The sequence below is a fragment of the Cricetulus griseus genome (assembly GCF_003668045.3).
Source record: "Cricetulus griseus strain 17A/GY chromosome 1 unlocalized genomic scaffold, alternate assembly CriGri-PICRH-1.0 chr1_1, whole genome shotgun sequence".
Classification (NCBI taxonomy): domain Eukaryota; kingdom Metazoa; phylum Chordata; class Mammalia; order Rodentia; family Cricetidae; genus Cricetulus; species Cricetulus griseus.
The window spans coordinates 59,926,127-59,948,046 of NW_023276807.1; the positions used below are offsets into that span (position 1 = coordinate 59,926,127).

At 41.2% G+C, this 21,920-nt stretch overlaps 1 protein-coding gene across 1 annotated transcript in view; it reads right to left on the reverse strand.

The window, feature by feature from the left end:
• Positions 1-21,920, reverse strand: part of Zmat4 (zinc finger matrin-type 4) — a 281,105-nt gene that overhangs the window by 207,104 nt on the left and 52,081 nt on the right. The window contains exon 2 of the mRNA XM_035453381.1: positions 18,064-18,153. Within this exon, the coding sequence (XP_035309272.1) occupies positions 18,064-18,153 (90 nt within the window). The remainder of the gene's footprint in view (positions 1-18,063; positions 18,154-21,920) is intronic.

Here is a 21,920-nt window from a genome sequence, read left to right on the forward strand (position 1 = left end):
GAAGAAAATGGGGGTAGAAGAGAACAGTTCTGAGTTCTGGAGCCAACCAGTGATCACACAGGAGGCTGATGAGGCAGAACACATACTCCCAGACCCCAAACAACTGCTCAAGACACATCTGAACTGCTGGATGGCATTTTGGGTTCCAGTTATTAAAGACACCATGCACTAATTTTAGTTCAATTTGGAATAAGCTAGAGTTATCAGAAAAAAAGTAACCTCAACTGAGAAAATGCCTCCATAAGTTTGGGCTTCAGGCAACCCTGTAGGTCATTTTCTTAGTGATTGATGGGGGAGGGCCCAGCCCATTGTGTGTGGTGCTATCTCCACAGGGCTGGTGGTCCTGGTTCTATAAGAAAACTGTCTGACAAAGGCAGGAGGAAGGAACATGCCAGTAAGCAGCACCCCTCCATGACCTCTGTATCTGTTCCTCCCTCCAGGTTCCTGCCCTGCTTGAGTTCCTGCCCTCACTTCTTTTGATGATGAACTGTTATATGGAACTATGAGTAAAACAAACCCTTTCATTCCTAAGATGCTTTTGGTCATGGTCTTTCATCACAGTGATAGTAGTAACCCTAACTAAGACAGACCAAGAACATGGCACATTCTTACATGTATAGAGTCCTCAAACAAATTCAATTCACAAAATACTGTTTTTAACAAAGGTAGTTTGATAATTTTTTTTTGCAGATTGTCTTATTTGAATTAGAAACAAGATTGTTTTACATGACATTCCCAGTTCCCTCTCCCTCTCCTCCACTACCACTCCCCAACTAAAACCCTTCCTTTCTGCTCCCCATGGATGGTGAGGCCTTCCATAGGGTGTCATCAGAGTCTATCGTGTCCTTTGGGATAGGGCCTAGGGTCACCCCTGTGTGTCTTGGTTCAGGGAATATTCCTCTATGTGGAATGGGCTCCCAAAGTCCACACCTATGCTAGGGATAAGTACTGAACTACTACAGGAGGTCTTGTAGATTTCCAAGGTTTCCTCACTGAAATCCATGTTCCTGGGGTCTGGATCAGTCCCATGCTGGTATCCCAGCTATCAGTCTGGGGAGCAAGAGTTCCTGGATTTTCAGGTCAGCTGTTTCTGTGAGTTTCACCAGCCTGGTCTGGACCCCTTTGCTCTTCACTCATCCTTCTCTGCAACTGGACTACAGTTCAGTTCAGTGATTAGTTGTGGGTGTCTGCTTCTACTTCTACCAGCTGCTGGATGAGGGCTATCGGGTGGCATATAAGTCAGTCATCAATCTCATTATCAGGGGAGGGCATTTAAGGTAGCCTCTCCTCTGTTACTTAGATTGTTAGCTGGTGTAATCTTTGTAGATCTCCAGACATTTCCCTAGTGCCTGATTTCTCTGTAAAACTAAAATGTCTCCCTCTATATGGTACCTCCTTGGTATCTTCTATTCTTTCCCTGTAGTTTGATGACTTATAACTCACATCCAAATCCATATATACTTCATTGCTAAGACTTTCTGTGCAAATAACAAATTTTCAGTTAAAATTGTTTTTAATTGTAATTTTTTCAAGGAATAGCAATAGGGCACTATCCTATAACAAAGTAAACGACCATGCAAGGAAGCCTCTATGGGAAGGGGTCAGCATGCAATGATGAACTTGTCCCTCACTTCATAGGGTCTAATACTGAGCTCTCCGGTTCCATCACTGCTGAATTCCCAAGGTTATACCAGAGCTGGACCTTTAAATACCCCTAGTTCTGGTGGAGTCACATGCCCAAATTATGTCAACATCTGTACCCTTCTCAGGAAAAACAGACCACTGCTACTGGCCTAATATGGGGCAACAGCTTCTAACACTGTGAGAGATGGTTTGAATTGTCAATTGAACACAACATGGAATCACCTGGAAGAGGGCATTAATGAGGGACTGTCTATATCAGGTTGGCCTGTGAACATGTCTGCAAGGTATTGTCTTGATTACTTTAGTTGATCTAGGTAGACTTAGCCCACCATGGAAGGCACCATTCCCTAAAAAAGAGGATACTGAACTCAATGAGGATGGTGAAATAGGACTCAGCACAAGGAAGCAAGCACTCATGCATTTTCTCTGCTTTTAAGGGTGGACTTGGAATTGATAAGCTACTTCAAGTGCCGGCCACTGTGACTTTTCCCACAATGATAACCAGGGATTATGAGCTAAAAATAAACCCTTGATGGGGAATGTACTGTATATGTTTATCTTATTGATTGTTAAATAAAATACTGTTTGGCCATTGAGACACCAAGTTAGACAGGACTAGGAGTCAAAGAGGATTCTGGGAAATGTAGTAGAGAAGTGGTGATCCAGGCAGGAAGTGACATAGCAAGGAGACACATATTTAAAGAAGGAGAAACAGGAGGCGTCCCTCTTTTCCCCTCCGCCCCTGCTCCAGCAGCACAATGTGATCCACGGGCAAGGAGGGACACCAATAAGGCATCCGATTAGATAAGTCTTATAAAATATATAGATTTATGATAATTAAGACTGAGCTAACAGATGAGGAATCCTAGTCATTGGCCAAGCAGCTTTGTACCTAATACAAGTTTCTGTGTATTCATCTGGGACTAACTCGGGCGGGCGGCTGGCATAAAGCTCACACGTGGCAGTGGGGCTCAGGCGGCTTTTGGCAGAAAGATTTATCGTAACATAAACCCTCTCTCTACTTAGTTGCTTTGTGCCAGGATGTTTTGTCACAGCAATAAAAGTGAAACTGAGACAGACACTAAGTTCTCAGTGCATCTATAGGGTACCCTTGGCCGGTGCTTCTGTGTGACTGGGCTTGACCTGAGGTCTCCTCCACCAGAAGAAAAGAGGAGCACTGGAAAGACACTCCTCTGAGGACAAAATTTCACCCACTTTACTCTCTGTGGTGCTTACTGTCCCCCTGGCCAGAAGTGAACTGAACCTTTACACAAGTTGATCCTCCTCAGTCTGTGTTAACCTGGACCAGCCTGGAGAAAGGTACCTTTGCAATCTGCCAGCTCCTCATTTCTTTCTATTCTTGGCAGTTATAACCTTGAATATCACAGCCAGACATCAGTCCACCCTCTTTGTTGTGTAGGTGCTAAACATATGGAAGTCATTCAGAAAACCTCCTCCTCTATAGGCATCCAATCCAATCATTTCTACCTACTTAATTATCCCCCATCAGTTTCTTCCATGTTTCTCACTGCAACCACTGCTCTCATCATTAAAGGGCACACTGTCATGTGGCCCCCTCAATTCTTCACTTACTTACCAGTCAGCTTCTAAACCAAGTTCAACTATCATCTCTTGATAAGTTTCCCCTGGTCCCAAAGTTCTCATGGATTTTCCTACTTTTATACAGTTACAAGAATCCTTACATTAAACCTTGGAAATCTATGAGACCTCCTGTAGTAGATCAGTATTTATCCCTAGCATAGTTGTGGACTTTGGGAGCCCATTCTACATAGAGGAATACTCCCTGAGCCAAGACACAAGGGGGTGGGCCTAGGCCCTATCCATAAAGGATACAATAGACTCTGATGACACCCTATGGAAGGCCTCACCATCCAGGGGAGCAGAAGGGATATGTGATAGGTAGGGTTTTAGCTAGGGTAGTGGTAGGGAAGGAGGGGAGGGAGAGGGAACTGGGATTGTCATGTAAAACAATCTTGTTTCTAATTCAAATAAAACATCTGCAGGAAAAAAAAGAATCCTTACATTAATGCCTATTTCTGTACTATCCCAGTAAATACTATAAAGAATTTAACAAGTCAGCAAGGTATCCTGACTTGGTTTACAATTAATTGACATTTCCTAAAAGAAAGGATAAGTGTGTAAATCACAACTTTGTAGGCCTTGAGTTCTAAAACCAAACAACATTAATTTTGAATATTAGCTATGCTGTTTACAAGGCAACAACTTAAGATGATTTTGTTTCCCTCTTTGTATCTATTCAAAGGAAGGCAATCTTATTTATCTTCTCAAAGAACCTGCTCCATTTTTCATATTGTTTTTTTTTTTTTTTGCTCCTGTGTCATTAATGTCTGATCTGATTACTGTTTTCTGCCATCAACTAGGTTTAGATTTGGTTTGTTCTTGTTTTTCCAAATTTTCGAGTTGCATCATTAAATCATTTATTTTTGTAAACTTTCTGATTTGTGTTTTTGTATTTGCTGCTTTTTGAGATAGGGTTTTTCTATGTAGCACCAGCTGTCCTGGAACTCATTCTGTTGACCAGGCTGGACTTGAACTCACAGATATCTTCCTGCCCCTGCCCCTGCCCTGCCCTGCCCTGCCCCTGCCCCTGCCCCTGCCTCTGCCTCTGCCTCTGCCTGCTAGGGTTAAAGGAGTACACCACCACTTCCCAGCTTTGATTTTTTAAGATAGGCACTTACAACTATTAATTTCCCTTGTAGGAACCACTCTAAATGTGTAAAAGAAATTTGGTTGTGTTTTATTTTTATTTAGTTATAGGAAAATTTTAATTTCTTTCTTGATGTTTTTCTCTGGCCCATTCAACATGCAGTAGGGAGTTGTTTAATCTCCATAATTTTATGTGTATTTACTAGAGATTTGTTTGCTGTCAATTGTAAGTTTTATTGCCTTATGGGCAGATGGGATGCATGGAACCATTTCAATCTTTGTGAATTTTTAGAGATTCGTTTTATGTCCCAGGATGTGGGTTTTTTTTTTAGAGAAGTTTCCATGGTCTGATGAGTAGAATGCTTGTTCTTCAGTGGTTGAGGAGAATATTCTATAGATATTTCTTAAATCCATTTGATGTATGGTGTCATTTAATTTTGATGTTCCTGTTTATTTTTTGCACCCAACATCATCCTACATAAAGAAAAAACTTGAAGCAACCCCACTGAAATCAGAACAAGACAGGGATGTCACTATCCTCACACTTCTTCAATATTGTGTTCAAAGAACTCTCTAGAACAATAAGGCAAAAGCAGAAAATTTAAGGGCTACAAACAGAGAAAGAAGAAGTTAGACTATCCCTATTTTTAGATGATATATTATACATTAGAGATCCTCTCCAAAAAAACTACAAGAAAACTTCTAGAAAATATAAACTCTGCAACAGGACACAGTAACAACCTGCACAAATCAGTAACTTTCCTATATACCACCAACAAATATACAAGAAAGTGATCATGAACATATTCTTTTCACAATAGCACCATAGAAAATAAAATATCTAGAATACACATAACTAAGGAAGCAAAAGACCTCTAAAATGAAAACTTTAAAACTTCTGAAGAAAGAAATCGAGAAAGGCACTAGAAAATGGAAATACATTCTATGCTCATGGATTTGTAGAATTAATATTGTGAAAATGACCATTTTATCAAAAGCTATTTAAAATTCAATGCAATAAGAATAAAAATCTCCATTTCATCATTCACAGAAATAGAAATAACTATCCTAAAATCACCTGGAACCAAAAAGACACTAGTCAAAAAGATTTTGAGAAAAAGAACAATGCTGGAAAGATAACCCATCCCAGATCTTAAGATATATTACAGAGCCATAGTAATAATACAATACGATACTGGTACAAAAACAGACATGTAGATCAACAGAACAAAACTGAAGACTCAAACATGAGTCTTCCGTCATTTGATATTTAACAAACAGGACAAAAGCATTGAAGAAAAGAAAGTATTGTGAACAAATGGTGCTAGGAAAACCGGATGTCCACATGCCTAAGAATAGAATTAGATCTGTGTCTATCACATTGCCAATTCCAAATAGATGAAATACCTAAATGTGAAACCTGAAAATGCTAGAACATAAGTACATGACATGTGTGTAAGAAAGGAGTTTCTGAATAGGACTCAGTTCACCCAGGAATTCAGGCCAGCAATTGACAAATGGGACTTCAGAGAGTCAAAATGCTTCTGTAGAGCTAAAGAAACAATCAATCAGGTAAAGAGGCAGCCCACAGGATGCAGGAGGGTATTTTGCCAGGTACACATCTGACAAGAATGATTAATATCCATAATATGTAAAGAATGTAAAAGAAAATAAAAAACATAGTAATAAAATTAACATCAAATGTCCTATTCAAAACTAGGCCTGAGGTCTGAGCAGAGAGTTCACAAACAAAGTGGGGAAAAGTGCAAGAAAGATCTCAAAAATTCCCATAATCCCTAGCAATTAGGGAAACTCAGATCTTTGCTTTTAGACTTCACTTTTAGACTTAACCTGGGCAGGATGGCAAATATGAACAAAATAACTAGCAACAAATGCTAAAGGGGACATGGGGAATAGGATACACTCATTCACTATTGGTGGGATTGAACACTGGTATAGCCACAATGGAGATCAGTGTAAAAGAAATCACAAACTTAAAAAAAAAATCTACCTTATGACCCAGCCTTACCACTGCTTGACACAACTCTAAAGGGTGTGACATTCTACTACACAGATACTTGTTCAGTCATGTTCTTATTCACAATAGCTAGGAAATAGAAACAAACAAAATGTCCCTTCAGTTGATGAGTAGATACTGAAATTTGGTACATATACACTATGGAATGCTTTTTGTAAAAATAAAAATGAAATAGTGAAATTGTTCAGGTAAATGGAAGGATAACAGATCATATTGAGTGAGGTAATCCAAATTCAGAAAGACAAATGCCATGTGTTCTCTCTCTTCTGAGGTTTCCTAGCTCCAAGTCTTCAGATGTAGAGTACAGATTCTAGAGTGACTACAGCAAGCAAGCAAGGAAAAGGGACCATCCTAAGGTCCCTCTATTGCCAGGGGCAATAGAGAGGGGATATCAGGGTAGTACTAGTGATCAAAGGGGGGAAATTGGCATTTTTTATATCATGAAAGAGTGAAAGAAAGGACAAGATATCCCCTTCAAAGATACACAATGACATGTTTCCTCTGGGTATGCAGGTCCTAACTCCTACTGGCCCACTCAGTTACAAATTCAGTGGATTGTTTCCTTGGTGAGATCAGGCCTTTGTGTCCTTCATGATCTAGTCACCCCTGATGACCTCCTCTCCAAAGCCTTGCAGTCCAAGCCCTCAAACACAGGAACCCTTGGGAAACATTTCCAATGCAAATCTCCACACAAGGTCTTCCATACTGGCAAAACCTTCAACCTTATGGCAAATAAACCTAAAACTCTGTGAGTGGAAAGCAGACTGGCACTGTCACCTGTATCACCTGCAGAGAGCATTGCTGTGAATCTGACGACAGAAGCCTAAAGGAGTGTCAACTGCTGACTACCCCCCCCACACACACACACAGTCCAACTCTAAAATCCATCCATGTCAAATGGGGGCAGGCTACCACATTCTGTGATGGACCAGAGAGTGCATATTTTAGGTTTTCTGGGACATATGCTCACTGTCCCAGCTTTGAGATTTTGTGTCCATAACATGTGAGCAGTCAGTTGCCTTATATAAAAGTGGTGATTTTCCCATAACACTTTATTTACAGACATTAAAATTTGAACTTATTCTAATTTTATACTTCACCATTGTTATCCTTCCTCTAACTTTATTCTAACATTTAAAAATGTAAAAGCCATTCTTAGCTTGCAGACTTTGCATAAACAGGAAGTGCCTGAACTTGGCCAGTGGTTAATTTCTGACTCCTGATTTAATATGGTGCAGAAATAACTGTTCTTTCATGCCTATTGATTTCCTAATTGCTCTTCAGATCTTTCAGAGAAGAGCAGCCGGCCCATCCCTAATAGAACCATAGAAATTGCAAATAGCACTAAAAAGACCCAGGAAATGGTGCCATTCATCATGTCACAGCTTCTTACTGGGACCTCTGAACAGCAACATGTCATGCCTCTACAGAGGGTAAATCAGGAGAAAAAGTGAGAACACACCTGCACAATTAATGTCACTGCAATGTCCCTAGTATAAAGAGAACTCAGGCAAAAACAAAGTTCATTTGTTCTTAGAATACACACAGAAAGTCCAGAGAGGTCTGTGTACCATTCTGCCACTAGTCTATGGACAGAGGCACCCCAAGAGCTAATGGGTATTGGCAGTGTGACTGATAAGTACAGTGTCTATGAAGACATTGAAAACTCAGCAATACTTGTCAAAATTACAAATACATGTTTTGATTGAGCAAACCCACTTCTAGCAAGTTCTCTCTCCCTCTCTGTGTGTCTCTGTGTATGTCTGTCTCACTGTGTCTGTGTCTCTTTGCCATTCTCTGCCTCTGTCTCTCTGTCTCTCTTCCCCCACCCCCCCCCGTGTGCATGTGTGTGTGTGCTTGTGTGTGTGTGTGTGTGTGTGTGTGTGTGTGTGTGTGTGTGTGTGTGTAGTTTATACATGCAAGAGGTGCATATACATCTATCAACAGGGCATGGATATTCTGTGTGATAATGTGTAAGATTAAAACCTAAATAACAGTATAACAGTAGGCAATCACATAAATTATGTGGCATACATGCACACCATGGAACGCTACCCAACTGTACATGTGTAGGTACATGTGTAAACACACATGACAGGCTCTCATGGTTTGTAATGTCATGGCCCATTGAATCATTATAGACACTGAATTAGCAAACACTGAATCATCACCCCTCCAGGAATATTCATAAGCCCTGCTTACATTGCTATGCACTGATCAATATGTAATTTGTTTTATACATGTTTCTGTTCTAAAGACACATTATTTAGTATACATTATGGGCTTAGTCAAGACATGGTTTCTCCCTAAGGCACATCATACCAGACAGTATTTCAAGTCTGTTCTCAGAGGCCATTTAAAATTTAAAAAAAAATATATAAGCAAAAAGAAAAGCAACCCAAATGCACCAAGTTGGAAAAATGATGGTACTGTGTTGACTCTGAAAAAGATATCTTTGGTATAGGCTGATATCAAGAGGGCCTTCCCTCTATTTTCATGAATGCAGGTTTTCAGTAAATTGACAATCAGTTTGAAAATTCTCTGAGTCTTATTTTCAGTTTGGGTAAACAGTAAGAGAAAACATGTATACTAAATAAAATATGCATACTCAGAGAGAAGAATGAATGAACACATGAAACCCTCTAAAAGAAAGTAAAGGAAATCAGAGATTGATAATAAATGGAATCTAGACGTTTGAGAGATGTATGGTATGGGCAATCAAGTGGGTTACCCAATAAAGCGATTTGTCACAACAACTTGATGACCAAATCCACATAAAGGTGGACAGGCAGAACTCACTCCATAAAGTTCTCTTCTGACCTGCACACACATGGGTATGTACACACTCCCATACAGACATCATACTTATGCATGAACATGAGAAGATACACACTAGTAATAAGTAAATAAAATATTTCTCAAAACTGTTGTATGATGATAGTAGATCCTAATAAGATAAAATAAGGCACAGCAGGACCTGGAGGCATATAACTGTAATCCCAGTCTTTGGGAAGCTGAGGCAGGAGGATCATAAGTTTGAAGGCAGGCTGTGATGCATAGCTGAGACCATAATGAGGGGGGGAAACAAAGACTGTCGATCCTATAGGAAGAATTGTCTATATTGATTAGAGAACAGTAAAAAGAGTGGTGCTACCTATTCACCGGTCTAAAATAATCATTAGTTCTTTTAAAAAATCCTTTTAGAGCAATTCAAAACAAATATGTAGAGTCCCTGTGCAATCATTGTAGTGATATGAAATTAGCTGTTTGGAGTAACATCTGCTAAAATCTAGCCAACAGTCAAGGTTGCTGTCAACAGAATATCTGTGTCTCTTCAAAGACCATATATTGAAACCATAATAGTTATCTCTAATGTGGTGCTATTTGGAGAAGTAGTCTGTGAAGTAATTCAGTCATTCAGATGGAGCCCACATGAAAGAGATTAATGTTCTTACTAGAAAAAACACAAAGGTGTTGACTCTCTGCAATTCCCTCACCTCTGACCCCAGCAGTGTGAGGCTACAGCCCTCACTGAAAACCAAACTGTCTATCAGAAATAAATTTCCATTGCTTAAGCACTCAGGCTCTGTAATTTTTCTCTATCAGTTGAAGCCAACTGAGGAAGGTCATCAGCTCTGGTCATGCTCTGCCCATATTGCAAGGTTGGACTACACCCGAGCCCCATATTCACAGGAGAGAGTCTCTCTTCCTCCATATCCAGGGAAGGGGGTCAATGTAAAACCATACTTTCACATGGAATTTGGGTCAGGAGTAAGATGATTGCCTAGCTCACCCATGATGAGGCCAGACACAGCCCTCCAAACTCCCATTTTCTGTCTCATAAATAATTAGCGGGATTATTTGTACTCAATACAATAGAACTAGCTAAGGCCAACAGGGCACAAATCAGATCACTAGGACCAAATTCCCAGTGACCTTAATTAAGGTGATTAAATTGTTGTCACTTTCTTCTCGTTTCCCTGAACTGTGTCCTGCTCTGAAGCTAAACAAGCACTGAGACTTTATATGAGCAGTGGTGTGTGTGTGTGTGTGTGTGTGTGTGTGTGTGTGTGTGTGTGTGTGTGTGTGTGTGTGTGTGTGTAGAACTCTTCATCTGATACCACTACTAATGAGCCCTAACGACAAATAAACATGATTTGAGTGAGTTGCCATCATAGCACCTCCTCTCCACACAAGCAGGACTTTTATTAGCCTTGATGTGCATCAGCCTGCAAAAGAAAGCTCCTGCCTGCATTCAGATGGTTATATTACCAGTTGCAGCAGACTATCATGTCAAAGCCCTCCTTACTCAGCTCCAAGCTTTTAGTTGGCATATATTCTTACCATGTCCATAGTGGTTTGCACTTGTTGCTGCACATGCTCTGCCAACCTCCAAATACAAGCCCCACCCTGCCAATCAAGCCACTCTCCCAGGGCACCCAACATTCCAGCCCAGCTTCCCCAGAGCCTCATGAGGATCAGGCAGAGGAGGAAGTATGCTGAGGAATGGGTTGGGTCACTTAGCTGGAAGGGGACAGAACCTGCACTGGAAGAAATCAGACAAAATAAAACCAAAGTGCCCATTAAGCCAAACTTTCACTGACTAAATCTACATGATTATTGCTTTCAGCAAAGCTAACTTGATCTATAGCCAAGAAACTCTCTACTCACAAAGACAAGACACCCACCCACACTTCATCGCCCTCACATATTGAACATGCAAACTGCACAGAATTCCTACAGAATTTAGTCCCAGCCTTGGGCCAGGCCAACTGGTATGTGTGTGTGTGTGTATGTGTGTGTGTGTAATATGAGCATGAATAGAATAACAACTGTGATTTCCTAAAGATAGGAGACTAAGGAGCTGACAGTGTAGCTCAGTGGTAGAGCCTATGTTTAAAGTTTGCAAGACTCTGAGTATGATTTTTTTCACCAAAAGAAAACCCAACAGTTTGTCATCACCTACATTACAAACCTTCTACCGGGCTCCCAAAAAGTCATTTGTTCAGAAACTAGTAACAACCTGAAGTAAGGGGAGGCAAAGCAAGAGGGAAGAGGGGGGAAAGAGTGGGGGATACAAAAGAGGGGCATGGTTCCTCATAATAAACATAGAGAAGCTAGAAACATACTTCAAACAATAAATCCTAAGTGTGTTCATGAAAGCCATTCCATCATGGCCTAAGGCAAGCAACTTTAACTATCCCTAAGCTAACCAATTGCAAACAAGTTTTAAAGTTATACTTGGCATATAGATTTTGTTTTGAATATAAACTTTGAATATAAAAGAATCATTGTTTAGTGTTTTAGTAGCTTATCTAATTACACATAATGTGTTTAGTGATAACATCTTCATACATATATGTAATGTATCTAGATCTTATTTGCCCCTCCCATCCCTGTTAATTCTCCTCTTCCTCTTAACTGCACTTCCTTTCTCCTTCTTATCTATAGAAGAAACATTTTATTGGAAATTTTTTAAAGGGTCTTTCTAAATAAATGTTGAATAAAAGTCAATATGAAGCTGAAGAGATGGTCTAGCAGTTACCACCACTGGCTGCTCTTACAGAGGACTCGGGTTTGATTCCCAGCCCCCACATCGGTGTCTCATTACCATCTATAACTCCAGTCCCAGGGAGTCCAATACCCTTTTCCGGGCTCTGTGTGTAACAGACAGGCACATGGTACAGAGACATACATGTAAAAGAAAAAATCACGCATATGAAGTTAATCAACCAATTAATTAATTTTAAGTCAGTGTGAAGGGTCTTTGGAAGTCTCTGCCTCATTAAGTCCCCACAAGACCTTACTTGCCTCTGAGACCTTGTATGAGAACCCAACCTTAGCAAGCTCCATACTTCCACCAACCTTATCCAGTCCTCTAGAACTTTCCAAGCCCCAGGGAAGCAATAATTTCTCTGGTCACCTGCTTTATTGCCATCAGGATGGTACTTAATTGTTTCATTTCTTTGTGTATCCTTTTCCTCTCCAGGTGTGTAACAAGCCTAACATTTCATTCTTCATGTGTCCTTTGCAATGTGTCCCCACATGTACACATAGTAGAAGCTCCATAGAAATGGGCTGATTAATTGTGGCAGGCTCACGAGATCAGGAAATAATACAAAACAAAACCAAGTCTCCCTGCCTTAACACTTCCCATACCCTTCAGACTCTACCACACTCTTCCACAAAAGGGAAGATTTTATTTGAGTCCCTTGACATTTCTAAAAGACAAGAAAAAAACAGTAATTACAGCCCCAGTTATAATCATAGTAAGTAAGGTTTAGCAGTTTAAAACAATGTTATCAAACTAATATATAGCAGAGCCAGGAACCCCATCTTCTAACTCTGAAGTCCAGGAGTCCAAACACCCAGTGGGTGTGGAAATGCACCTGCCTTAAAATTTTTACTATGAACGCAGCTCATAACAGTGAAGAAAGCAGAGTCAGCAGGGCACAATGCATGTTAGGGCTACAGGTGAAAGACTGCTATCTGTGTCTACTAGATCAGACATTCATATGTATTCTATTGATCTATCTGTCATCTATCTACCTGTCACCTATCTACCTATCTATTACCTATCTACCTATCTATACCTATCTACTTGTCTGTAGCTATCTACCTATCTATATCTATCTCTCCTCTCCTGCATCTTTCCCCTCTCTCCCCTCTCCTCTCTCACTATCTTCAAACCCCCTATGTAAACCCCCCCAAGGATGAGCCTGAACTCCTATCCTCCTGCCTCCAGCTCCTAAGTGCTATGACAATAGGCACATGCCACCACATTCAGTTTCTAACCCAGACTTTTGTTTCTAATGTTGTATTTGATGAATAATCTCACCTCCATATTGGTGACCTTTTAGACATGAGCTCTTACTTGGAAATGGGATCTAAACAGCACTATTAAATCCCCTCTCTTGAGATCCTTCTAGAAGCTAAAAGTACAGAGAAAGAACCAGGTTATGAATCAGGGATTGCAGCAGCCACCACAGATGGGAGGGAGGTAAGTAGCAGGCTCCCCTAGTCTTTGGAGGGAGGATTTCAAGTCATTTTATCTTCTTCTCTCCTGGAAATCTGAAACTGACCACTGCCCAGAGTGCTATCCTTGCTAGAAATACCTTGGGCTTCTGTCCTGTCTCCCTAATGCTATGGCTCATATTGACCCCACACTCACAGAAGCCCTCTCCGCTTTTCTCATTGGTTCATAAGAATTAGCAAGGGGCCATCATGCTTAGAAAGCCAAGCCTCAACCTAACCTACCAGGGGCAACTGGGAACACCCTCCCCCATGCTCAGTCACTCTACAGAAGCATAGAGAACATTGTGATAAGACAGATTACAAACAGAACTTCCCTACTCGTTTGGAATGAGGGAGGATCTAGTGTCTTCCAGCACTTAGGGAGGCATGCAAGCTATCTACTGAAGTAGCATAGGAAAGCTAGGGAACACACCCAGGGAAAAGAGCTTTCTTTGATTTTGTTTTCTGTTTTCCCAGACATGTCTCTGTCATTTACCAGCTGTCTGAGGGGAGTCAAGTCATTCAGTCTCTTTGTGGACAGATAATGCCTGTCTCTACCTTACACAGAAGTTGAGGGTGAACACTACTAAAGTGTGTCACTTGCTTAGAAAACACTAAGTGCCAGTAACATTGTTCTAGACCAGGACTCAGCATCAATGCCAAAGGTCAGAGCGCTGAGACATATCAGGGACAGGAGTAAAAGAAGTAGTGTGACAAGCTCAGTTGTGGCATGCTATGGCACATTGTGTGTGTGTGTGTGTGTGTGTGTGTGTGTGTGTGTGTGTGTGTGTGTGTCTTCATTCTTATTTTGACCTCAGTAATAAGAAAAGTCTAGACTCAACTTCCACCTGGATTCCAAGTTGGCTGGGATCTGAAGGACCTCAAGCCATGCTGCAAGTTTCAGACCTCAAAGTGTATCCATGCATCCTCATCACACTAAACAAACACAAGCTTCACCCTTTACAGGGAATTATACAACAACTATATAAAAATGTGTTGTTTACTTAGTAGTGATTGGCAACTTTGATTGGCAGACGTTTATGCCTTTCGAGAATCAAAAGCAACAAAATCTAAACCCCAGTTTTCCTTAAAGTGCTATTTCCTAAATAGATGTTTGCAAAGCATGTGATCCATGGGGAGAAGATAATGAGAAGGCCAGTGGTGCGAGGCAGAGCCAGTGTGGGCTAGTGCATCTCTCAAGTCCATCTGATTCGAGCATGTCGAGAATTACTGAAAATATCTTTGAGACAATCAGCTATAAAAATTGATTTCATATTTGATTTTACTCTTTGGCCTCAAAGGAAAATGTCCTGCTCAACATTTGGAGGGATGGGGGAGGGAGGGCATGGGGGGAGGGTGGGACAGAAGCTCCAGCTGCAGAGTCTTAAGAACAGGTATATGAAGGGGATTTTAGGAAGTCAGAAATGCTAAAACTGGAGACAGAGATGGATGGAGGGTTTTAAAACATAGGATGTTCTCTTCCATTCTACATGTGGGGTACCACATATCCTCTTAGAGCAGCGAGTAGGGTAGAAGGGACATGCACAAGGAGCCTGGGGAAATTCAGGAACCTGCTTTCTGTTTTCAAAAGCCACCCCTCTCCTGGAGTTAAGTAGGAGATGCAGAAGCGCATCTCAGTCCTAGACTCTGGTTACAAACATACCACAGCACTAGGAATCAGGGAGGCTAGAAGGAAAACCGAAGTCAAAAGAGCTGTGGATCCCTCAGGGAGCCAGGTTGCTGGCAGAGAGATGGCCAGCAGTAAAGTGTGAAAACAAAGCGCTAAGCAAACATGAGTGACATCCCATATAAAGCTGTGAGTTTGAAGCTGCTCTTATCCTTGTGTTACAGCCCTGTGGAAACAAGCAGGGATCCTCTACTAAGTGCAAAAGCTAGTTATATGGCATTTGATATACCCCTGAGCCAGCCACCATCACTCGGGTTTAAGGGAGACTCTAAGGCAGGAAGAGAAGGAGGCTTCTTCATAGGAAACAATGAAGCCTTCAGGCATTTGTGCCCTGATTATAGGTTGCTGTGGGGGAAGTTGGGGAAGGGCCAGCAAGAGGCAAAGCACCCTGTGCCACTGTTCCGGGTGCATGCCTACCATTCTCTGCTTGGTCCAAAACCGGCAGCAAGGGATAAAGATTAGGGATGGTGTCGCTGATCAAGAACAGTACAGCTGGGTGCCTCTTATTATAGAGTTAATGCAGGGCTTCTTGGACTGTTTTCAGAAAGAGCAATCCGCCATCATCTAAGTATGACTTACAGCAGATTGTTCTCCTTGGCTGGACTAAATACTCCTGGTTGGGAGTCAGTCTTCTCCTTTTCTATATGGATTGGTCATTGAACATGGTATGTTCATTCTCTTGCTTTGTCAGTGTGAGTCTGCACAATACAAGTTACTCCTGATACAGCACATGCCTTCAGAGGCCCAGACAGAAGCTGAAATAGTTTCTGAGCTCTACCCAGCACATCAGAATGCATAGTGGAAATGGCATTTTACTGAGAACTGTACACATGGGGGTAACAAATTCACCAACAGTGTCTTCACCTAAAGCAGAGTTAGCTTGCTGCCTTTCTGTTCATGATTTTCTTTTATAGCATGATTAATAAGTTATGGAAAATGATTTGATAAATAATAAATCATTGGTAGATAAAACTTTCCAGAACCCAGCATGCATAGAGGGGATGTTTTCAAGGGGGCATTAAGTAAAGAAGCCTTGAAAATTCTCCTTGTTCTAAAATCCAAATGTCTCCCCTTCTATGAACTGTGTTCAAGGTTATTGGCCAGAACAGAGCCCACATGAGGCAAATCATAGATCGTCTCAAAGACACAAAGGCCATGTCCTCCAGCCTACAAATACAAAGTCAGTCTGAGGCCCATTCCTTTTCAGTTTCTAGCCCTTAGAGGCCAAGATGCTCACAAACAAGTTCAACATTCATATATAATATATGTCCAAATAGCTAGTTATCCAGTAGGCCTGAAGTTTGTCATCTCTAACTGTGAGATTAAAGCATTCTTGACTCCCGAGAAAGGATCCAGGTACCACTACTGGGTTATTTGGGGAAATACAAACAGTTCTACACTAGCTGTTCATCAGTAGAAGGTATGATTTCCATGTAGGAACAGGATTCTGAGGTCCTGCAAAAGTTGCATAAGGCTAACTCATCTGTGGCTTAGCAAGACATTTTGACTGACATGCAGCCAGGATGCTGGCATCCTTTCCCTGCCTCCTGCATGGCCCTCTCCATCAGATAAACTCCGCTCATATCCTAGAGCCCAGCAAACACAAGCCCTTCAGCAACCAGTTTCCATGAGTGGGGCCTTTTTGCAGGATTCCCCTATCCCCTACATTTTGCCTCTGTGGTTCTTTTTGAACACTGCTCAACAATGCATTGTGTTATCAAAGTCAATCCTTATGCATCACTAAGCTCTTACTACTCTCCCAACTTTCTTGCCAGCACTTCTGCCTCGTCTACTTGTTTCTTCATTACACCACATTGCCAATGTACATCGTGTTCACTGTTTCATGTAATAGTCACAAAACCTAGTGAGGAAAGTATAATTTACTAGTGTTCCACAGAGGCAACACAAGATCAATTACTTGTGTCAGATGCCAAAGTGAAATGCAGACTTGGTTCTGGGTTTTGACGGTTTGCAAACTTTCCATGCCACTGATTTTTTGTTTTTGTTTTTGTTTTGTGTTTTTTCTTCAAACACTGCCTTGTCTGGCAGTGATGACAACTGTAGTGTATAGGTCAGTCTATCGGCAATCAGATCAAGCTACAATGCTAAGTGCATACATGTAATTGGTGTGAGGGGACAATCCAAGGACTCTCCACCTTCAGGCAAAAGCAGTTTCTTGATGCTCTATTTCCTTCCCCCAAACCACCACCCCCCAAAGTCCATGTTTGGCAATATTTTTTCAATGATCATATATTAAAAAGAAGATAAATGGCTACAAACTGATAACACAAGGTACCAATTCGGTACCAAAGCCTCTCAGAACCCAATGTTTAATGTGTTTAATGTTAAGTGTTAGCATGCAGGACCTCTGTAGCTAGAGGATGAGGATGTCCCACATTGAAGTCCCTGCCAAGAACAAAGCCTGGCTAGAATGAACCCAGTGCTCTGACATTATACCTCAAACAACTTCCCAACTTTCATTGTCTTCCCAAGTAAATTCTCCCGCAGGGAGAGGGGGTCACTGATCAAAAAGCCCGAGTATGTCTCTTTGCAGAAGAAATGTACAGTCTTCATTATAAATTAACAAGCTGACATTCCATTCTACACAGCAGAGAAATCAAATATGTAAAGAACAAAGCACTTGGTATTTCTGACAATTTTGCCCTGTAGGTCTTCTTGTCTTCCCACATTTTGTCTTTGGTGGCTCTGTCTTCCTGTCACCCACGCTGGTTCTGTCCCAGCACCTCTGCACCTTCTTTCTCTGAAGGGCTCCAGAGAAACATCATCAAAAGCCTGAGGGTATGAACAAGTTCTGGTAAAAAAGGAAAATCACACCAATAGACAGGAGTCTGCCCCCTCTGTAACACAGCCTATAAATGATCATTACCTCTATTCTTTTCGCTTTGGCACTCAGATAGACACACCTACAATTCTTACACCTACAAAATTCGTAGCAAATCACCCATGATATCATGTGGTACCACATACTCACATTTTCTGCTCGGAGCCTCTTGGCAGGGCACCCACCATCCCTGGGGTGAAGCATGTAATATAGTCGGACTTTGCTTGCATGTTTTCGACTCTGGGAAAGGAAAATAAAAGGAGATACTGTTAAAAATAGTAGCTGCTTGTGAGGAGTCCTTGGAAATGCAGACTGTGACCACAAATGCAAGGTATTTTCAGTAGAAAATACTTTATTATGCTCCTGCAGATTCCATGGGATTCAGCTTGAGGTAGATGAATTAATCAAAGTTCCCAAACTGTTGTGCAATGTTTTACTCTTTTGGCTTTTTATTCTTATGACTTTTGGGGGAGCCTATCACCCAGCTCCCAAATAAATCACACACGGAGGCTTATTCTTAGTTATGAATGCCTGCCCTTAGCTTTGTTTCTTGCCAGCTTTTCTTAACTCAAATTACCCCATCTATCTTTGTTCATGGGGTTTTTATCCTTCTCTATTCCTGTTTACCTTTCTTGCCTTCTTACTCCATGTCTGGCTGTGTGGCTGTGTGGCTGGCACCTGAAGTCTTCCTCCTTCCTCTCATTCCCAGATCTTAGATCCCAGATTTCTCCTCATATTTATCCTGTCTGTCTGTCAGCCCTGCCTATTCTTCTTTCCTACCTTGCTATTGGCCAATCGGCTCTTTATTAGACCATGGGGTGTTTTAGACAGGCTAAGTAGTACAACTTCACAGAGTTAAACAAATGCCACATAAACAAAGGAAACATGCCTTAAAATAATATTCCCCTACACCAAGCCAATATCATTTTAGGATAAATAAAAATTAGTAACCAAGAGTTATGAATCAATTTACTTTATTGCATGTATTCAATTGGTGTCAAAAGACAGATAAGCAGAGGAAATTATGGTCAGGTCAACGGTGATGAAAAGAGTGGTAGGATGTTTGCTCTCATGTCTCCCCTGAACCCAGATTTGGGGCATGGAGAACCCCCATGTGTGTAGCACTTACAGAAAGTCTGGCAACTAATCAGAGCTCAAGTATTCTACAAACAAATATATTCAGGTAAATGGGGAGGATCTGTGGACCATTGACTGGTCCAAGGCCAGCAAGGAAAAGTTTGTTCCATCTTGGCTCTATTTCTCCTAGTCCTGTGATCAAATGACCCCAGGCCTGACCTGTATCACTTTGAAGAATATTGGAATTCTAACTTTCATGTTCTCCATGAAGCAGGAAAGAAGCAAGTCTCATGAGACAGCATTCCTGAATTTCAGAGTCCTGGTTCCAGCTGTACTATCCGCTTGCTGCATGACGTCACACCAGTTATCAACTGGAGTATACCCTTAGTCTAAATGAGTGGGATGTTTCTACACACACACACAAAATGAACACAATACTATTTTGGCTATTGTGAGAGCTGATTTTACATGAAACACAGTGATTTCCATAAACCCAATCTTCCCATTGATTACACCAGTTCCTGACCTCCTGTATTCTCATTCCAATCCCTTCCCTTCCCTTTACTTGGAGATTACCTCCTTCTGCAGGCCTCTTTCTGCTCCACTCTGTCTTCATTCATGGCTGAGTGCTAGCCAGCCTCCCAGATGATGGCTTACTTTTATGGATTAGCCACCAAGGCAAAGGGATTTTTGGAGAAAACACAGTGAGTTGCATTTTGTTTGCAGCATGCACTATAAATCCTTTCTCCCTGCCTTCCTCATTCATCACTTTTTAATCCCATTATTTTGCCTAGAACAAGAATACAACATTTCCAAACAGTCCCTGGGCACTTCTCAAGGCCTTCAAGTGGGTTTAGAAGCAGTAATAGAGCATGAGAATGTATACATTTTACAAACGCATACATACCGCAGTGTGGCTGGAAACACACTGTGGTCATCTCTAGGTTCCAGAGAAAGCTCTAATTAAGGTTGGCTGGAGTGTTTTCTTGACTGGAATGTCTGGAAAAATGATAGGATGGAGAGCTAGAGACCTGTGATGACATGTCATGACCCAACAGCATTGTTCAACATCTACAATATGTTTAGGAATGACATGGTACAAATAAGTATTATGTGTATGTGTGTGGCATGCTAGTTACTAAATCCGACATACATTTTTTGCCATGTGGGTGGGGATAGACACTGGTATTATTCATAATACAGTGACAGGCAAGAGAATGAAACAGGCCAACTTAAAGGTCTTCAGGATGTAGAGCCTGGGTGGATGGCAAAGCAATGCACACAATAATTGGTAAACAAAGCGTTTCACATTTACACGGACTGAAACAGATTTCCAACTTGGCAGTTCCTGGATTACCTGTCCACCCAGAGGACAGGCTGATGACAAAGTCGGAACTCTCACAGTGTGGCCTGCCTTGTATCCCCTTTTCTCCCTTTCCTGAAATATGCTGTTTCTCTTGAAAAGACTCTCCGTCAAAGGCAACATTTACCAAGTTATTTAATTGCAGTTTGACAAAACTAGTGAAAAGCCATTAGCCTAAATGGAAAAGGTGAATAAATGACAGTAATTTCTCTGAGGAGAGAGGTGGGAATCTGGGGCTTTTCAGCAATTTTGATGACTGCACACCTGATACCAGCTTCAGCTTCCAAGGTCCTATTTACACAGAGCAGCCATGATTTTGCCTGAGGCTATGGCTAAAGACTTGGAAAACATTACAGGCTGCAGGATAGAAATGAAGATACCTTGGTCCCTCTGTCATGAGTGACCCACACCTCCCTATTTGGCCTTTTTAGTTCCTCCCCATCACTTTCTCCAAATCCTACATCTCTACCCACAGCTAACCCTGAAGGAAAGTGGCAGCCAGGCCACTCAGTAGAACAAGTCCATTTGCAGTGAGAATACTAACATTTGGACTGACTGTAGGAAGGCATCCATAAACCCTGTCCCTGAGATTTCAGCATGCTGTAACAGACATCCCCATGAGTCCTGACTCTCACCACATCCTCATCAGGAGACTCTGAGGCACTTAACTCTGTGCCTCCACCTGACTTCTCTAACCCGCACCTTCCAGAAATTCCTTGAAATTTGGCACAGGAATACCACTCCATTTATTCTAACAAACTTCCCACAGAAAGTTAAAATTAAATTGCAGCAAAGATGTTCACTTTAGCATTGCCTACTTTGAATAAAAACACGAGAGAGGGCAGCTCGGTCAACAGTAGAAGCCTGGTTAAAGCCGCAATGGAATAGCCTAATGCCAAATGGAAAAGTGGAAAACTCATTTGCTATGTAAGGAATAAGGAATAAAATGCCAAACACTGAGATAAATTATGCAATGGCCATGAGTGTATCAGGAAGAGGTGAGCAAGAAAAGGATTTGTTAGGTAAAATGTAGTACGGTTTGATTTTTATCTCTTTAACAAACTTGCCTGAAATACATAGCAATAGTGTGGCAATACTCACACCCTGGCAATTCAGCATTAAGTTTACATTTTATCCAAATGATTACATCTAGTAAAAGCCACCCCTGATCTGAAGTGTTTCGAATGTAGAATGATACAATTGGCCCTTATCAATGTTCCAAATGCATATTTTTTTCCATTGGGATACTTAATGTTACACAAGCCTTCTTAACCCAAGAGCAAAAACACTCACTTCGAATTTTAAACTTTGTTTTGGTACATATGACACAATAGTAAACTGTGCTGTCCACTGTGTGGTGAATTTTCAGCTTCTGTGTATTGACAAGCACTGAAGAAGGTTGTCAGTGTATTCATATCACCAGAATTGTCCCCTTTGATACAATCAGACTTGAAAATGACAAAACATTCTTATTATATCATCAAGATTTGTCATTACTGACAATGTATACTGTCTTTCAAAAGTATAAAAGGGCAGACTAAGTGTTCATTGTAATGGGTCATTGGTC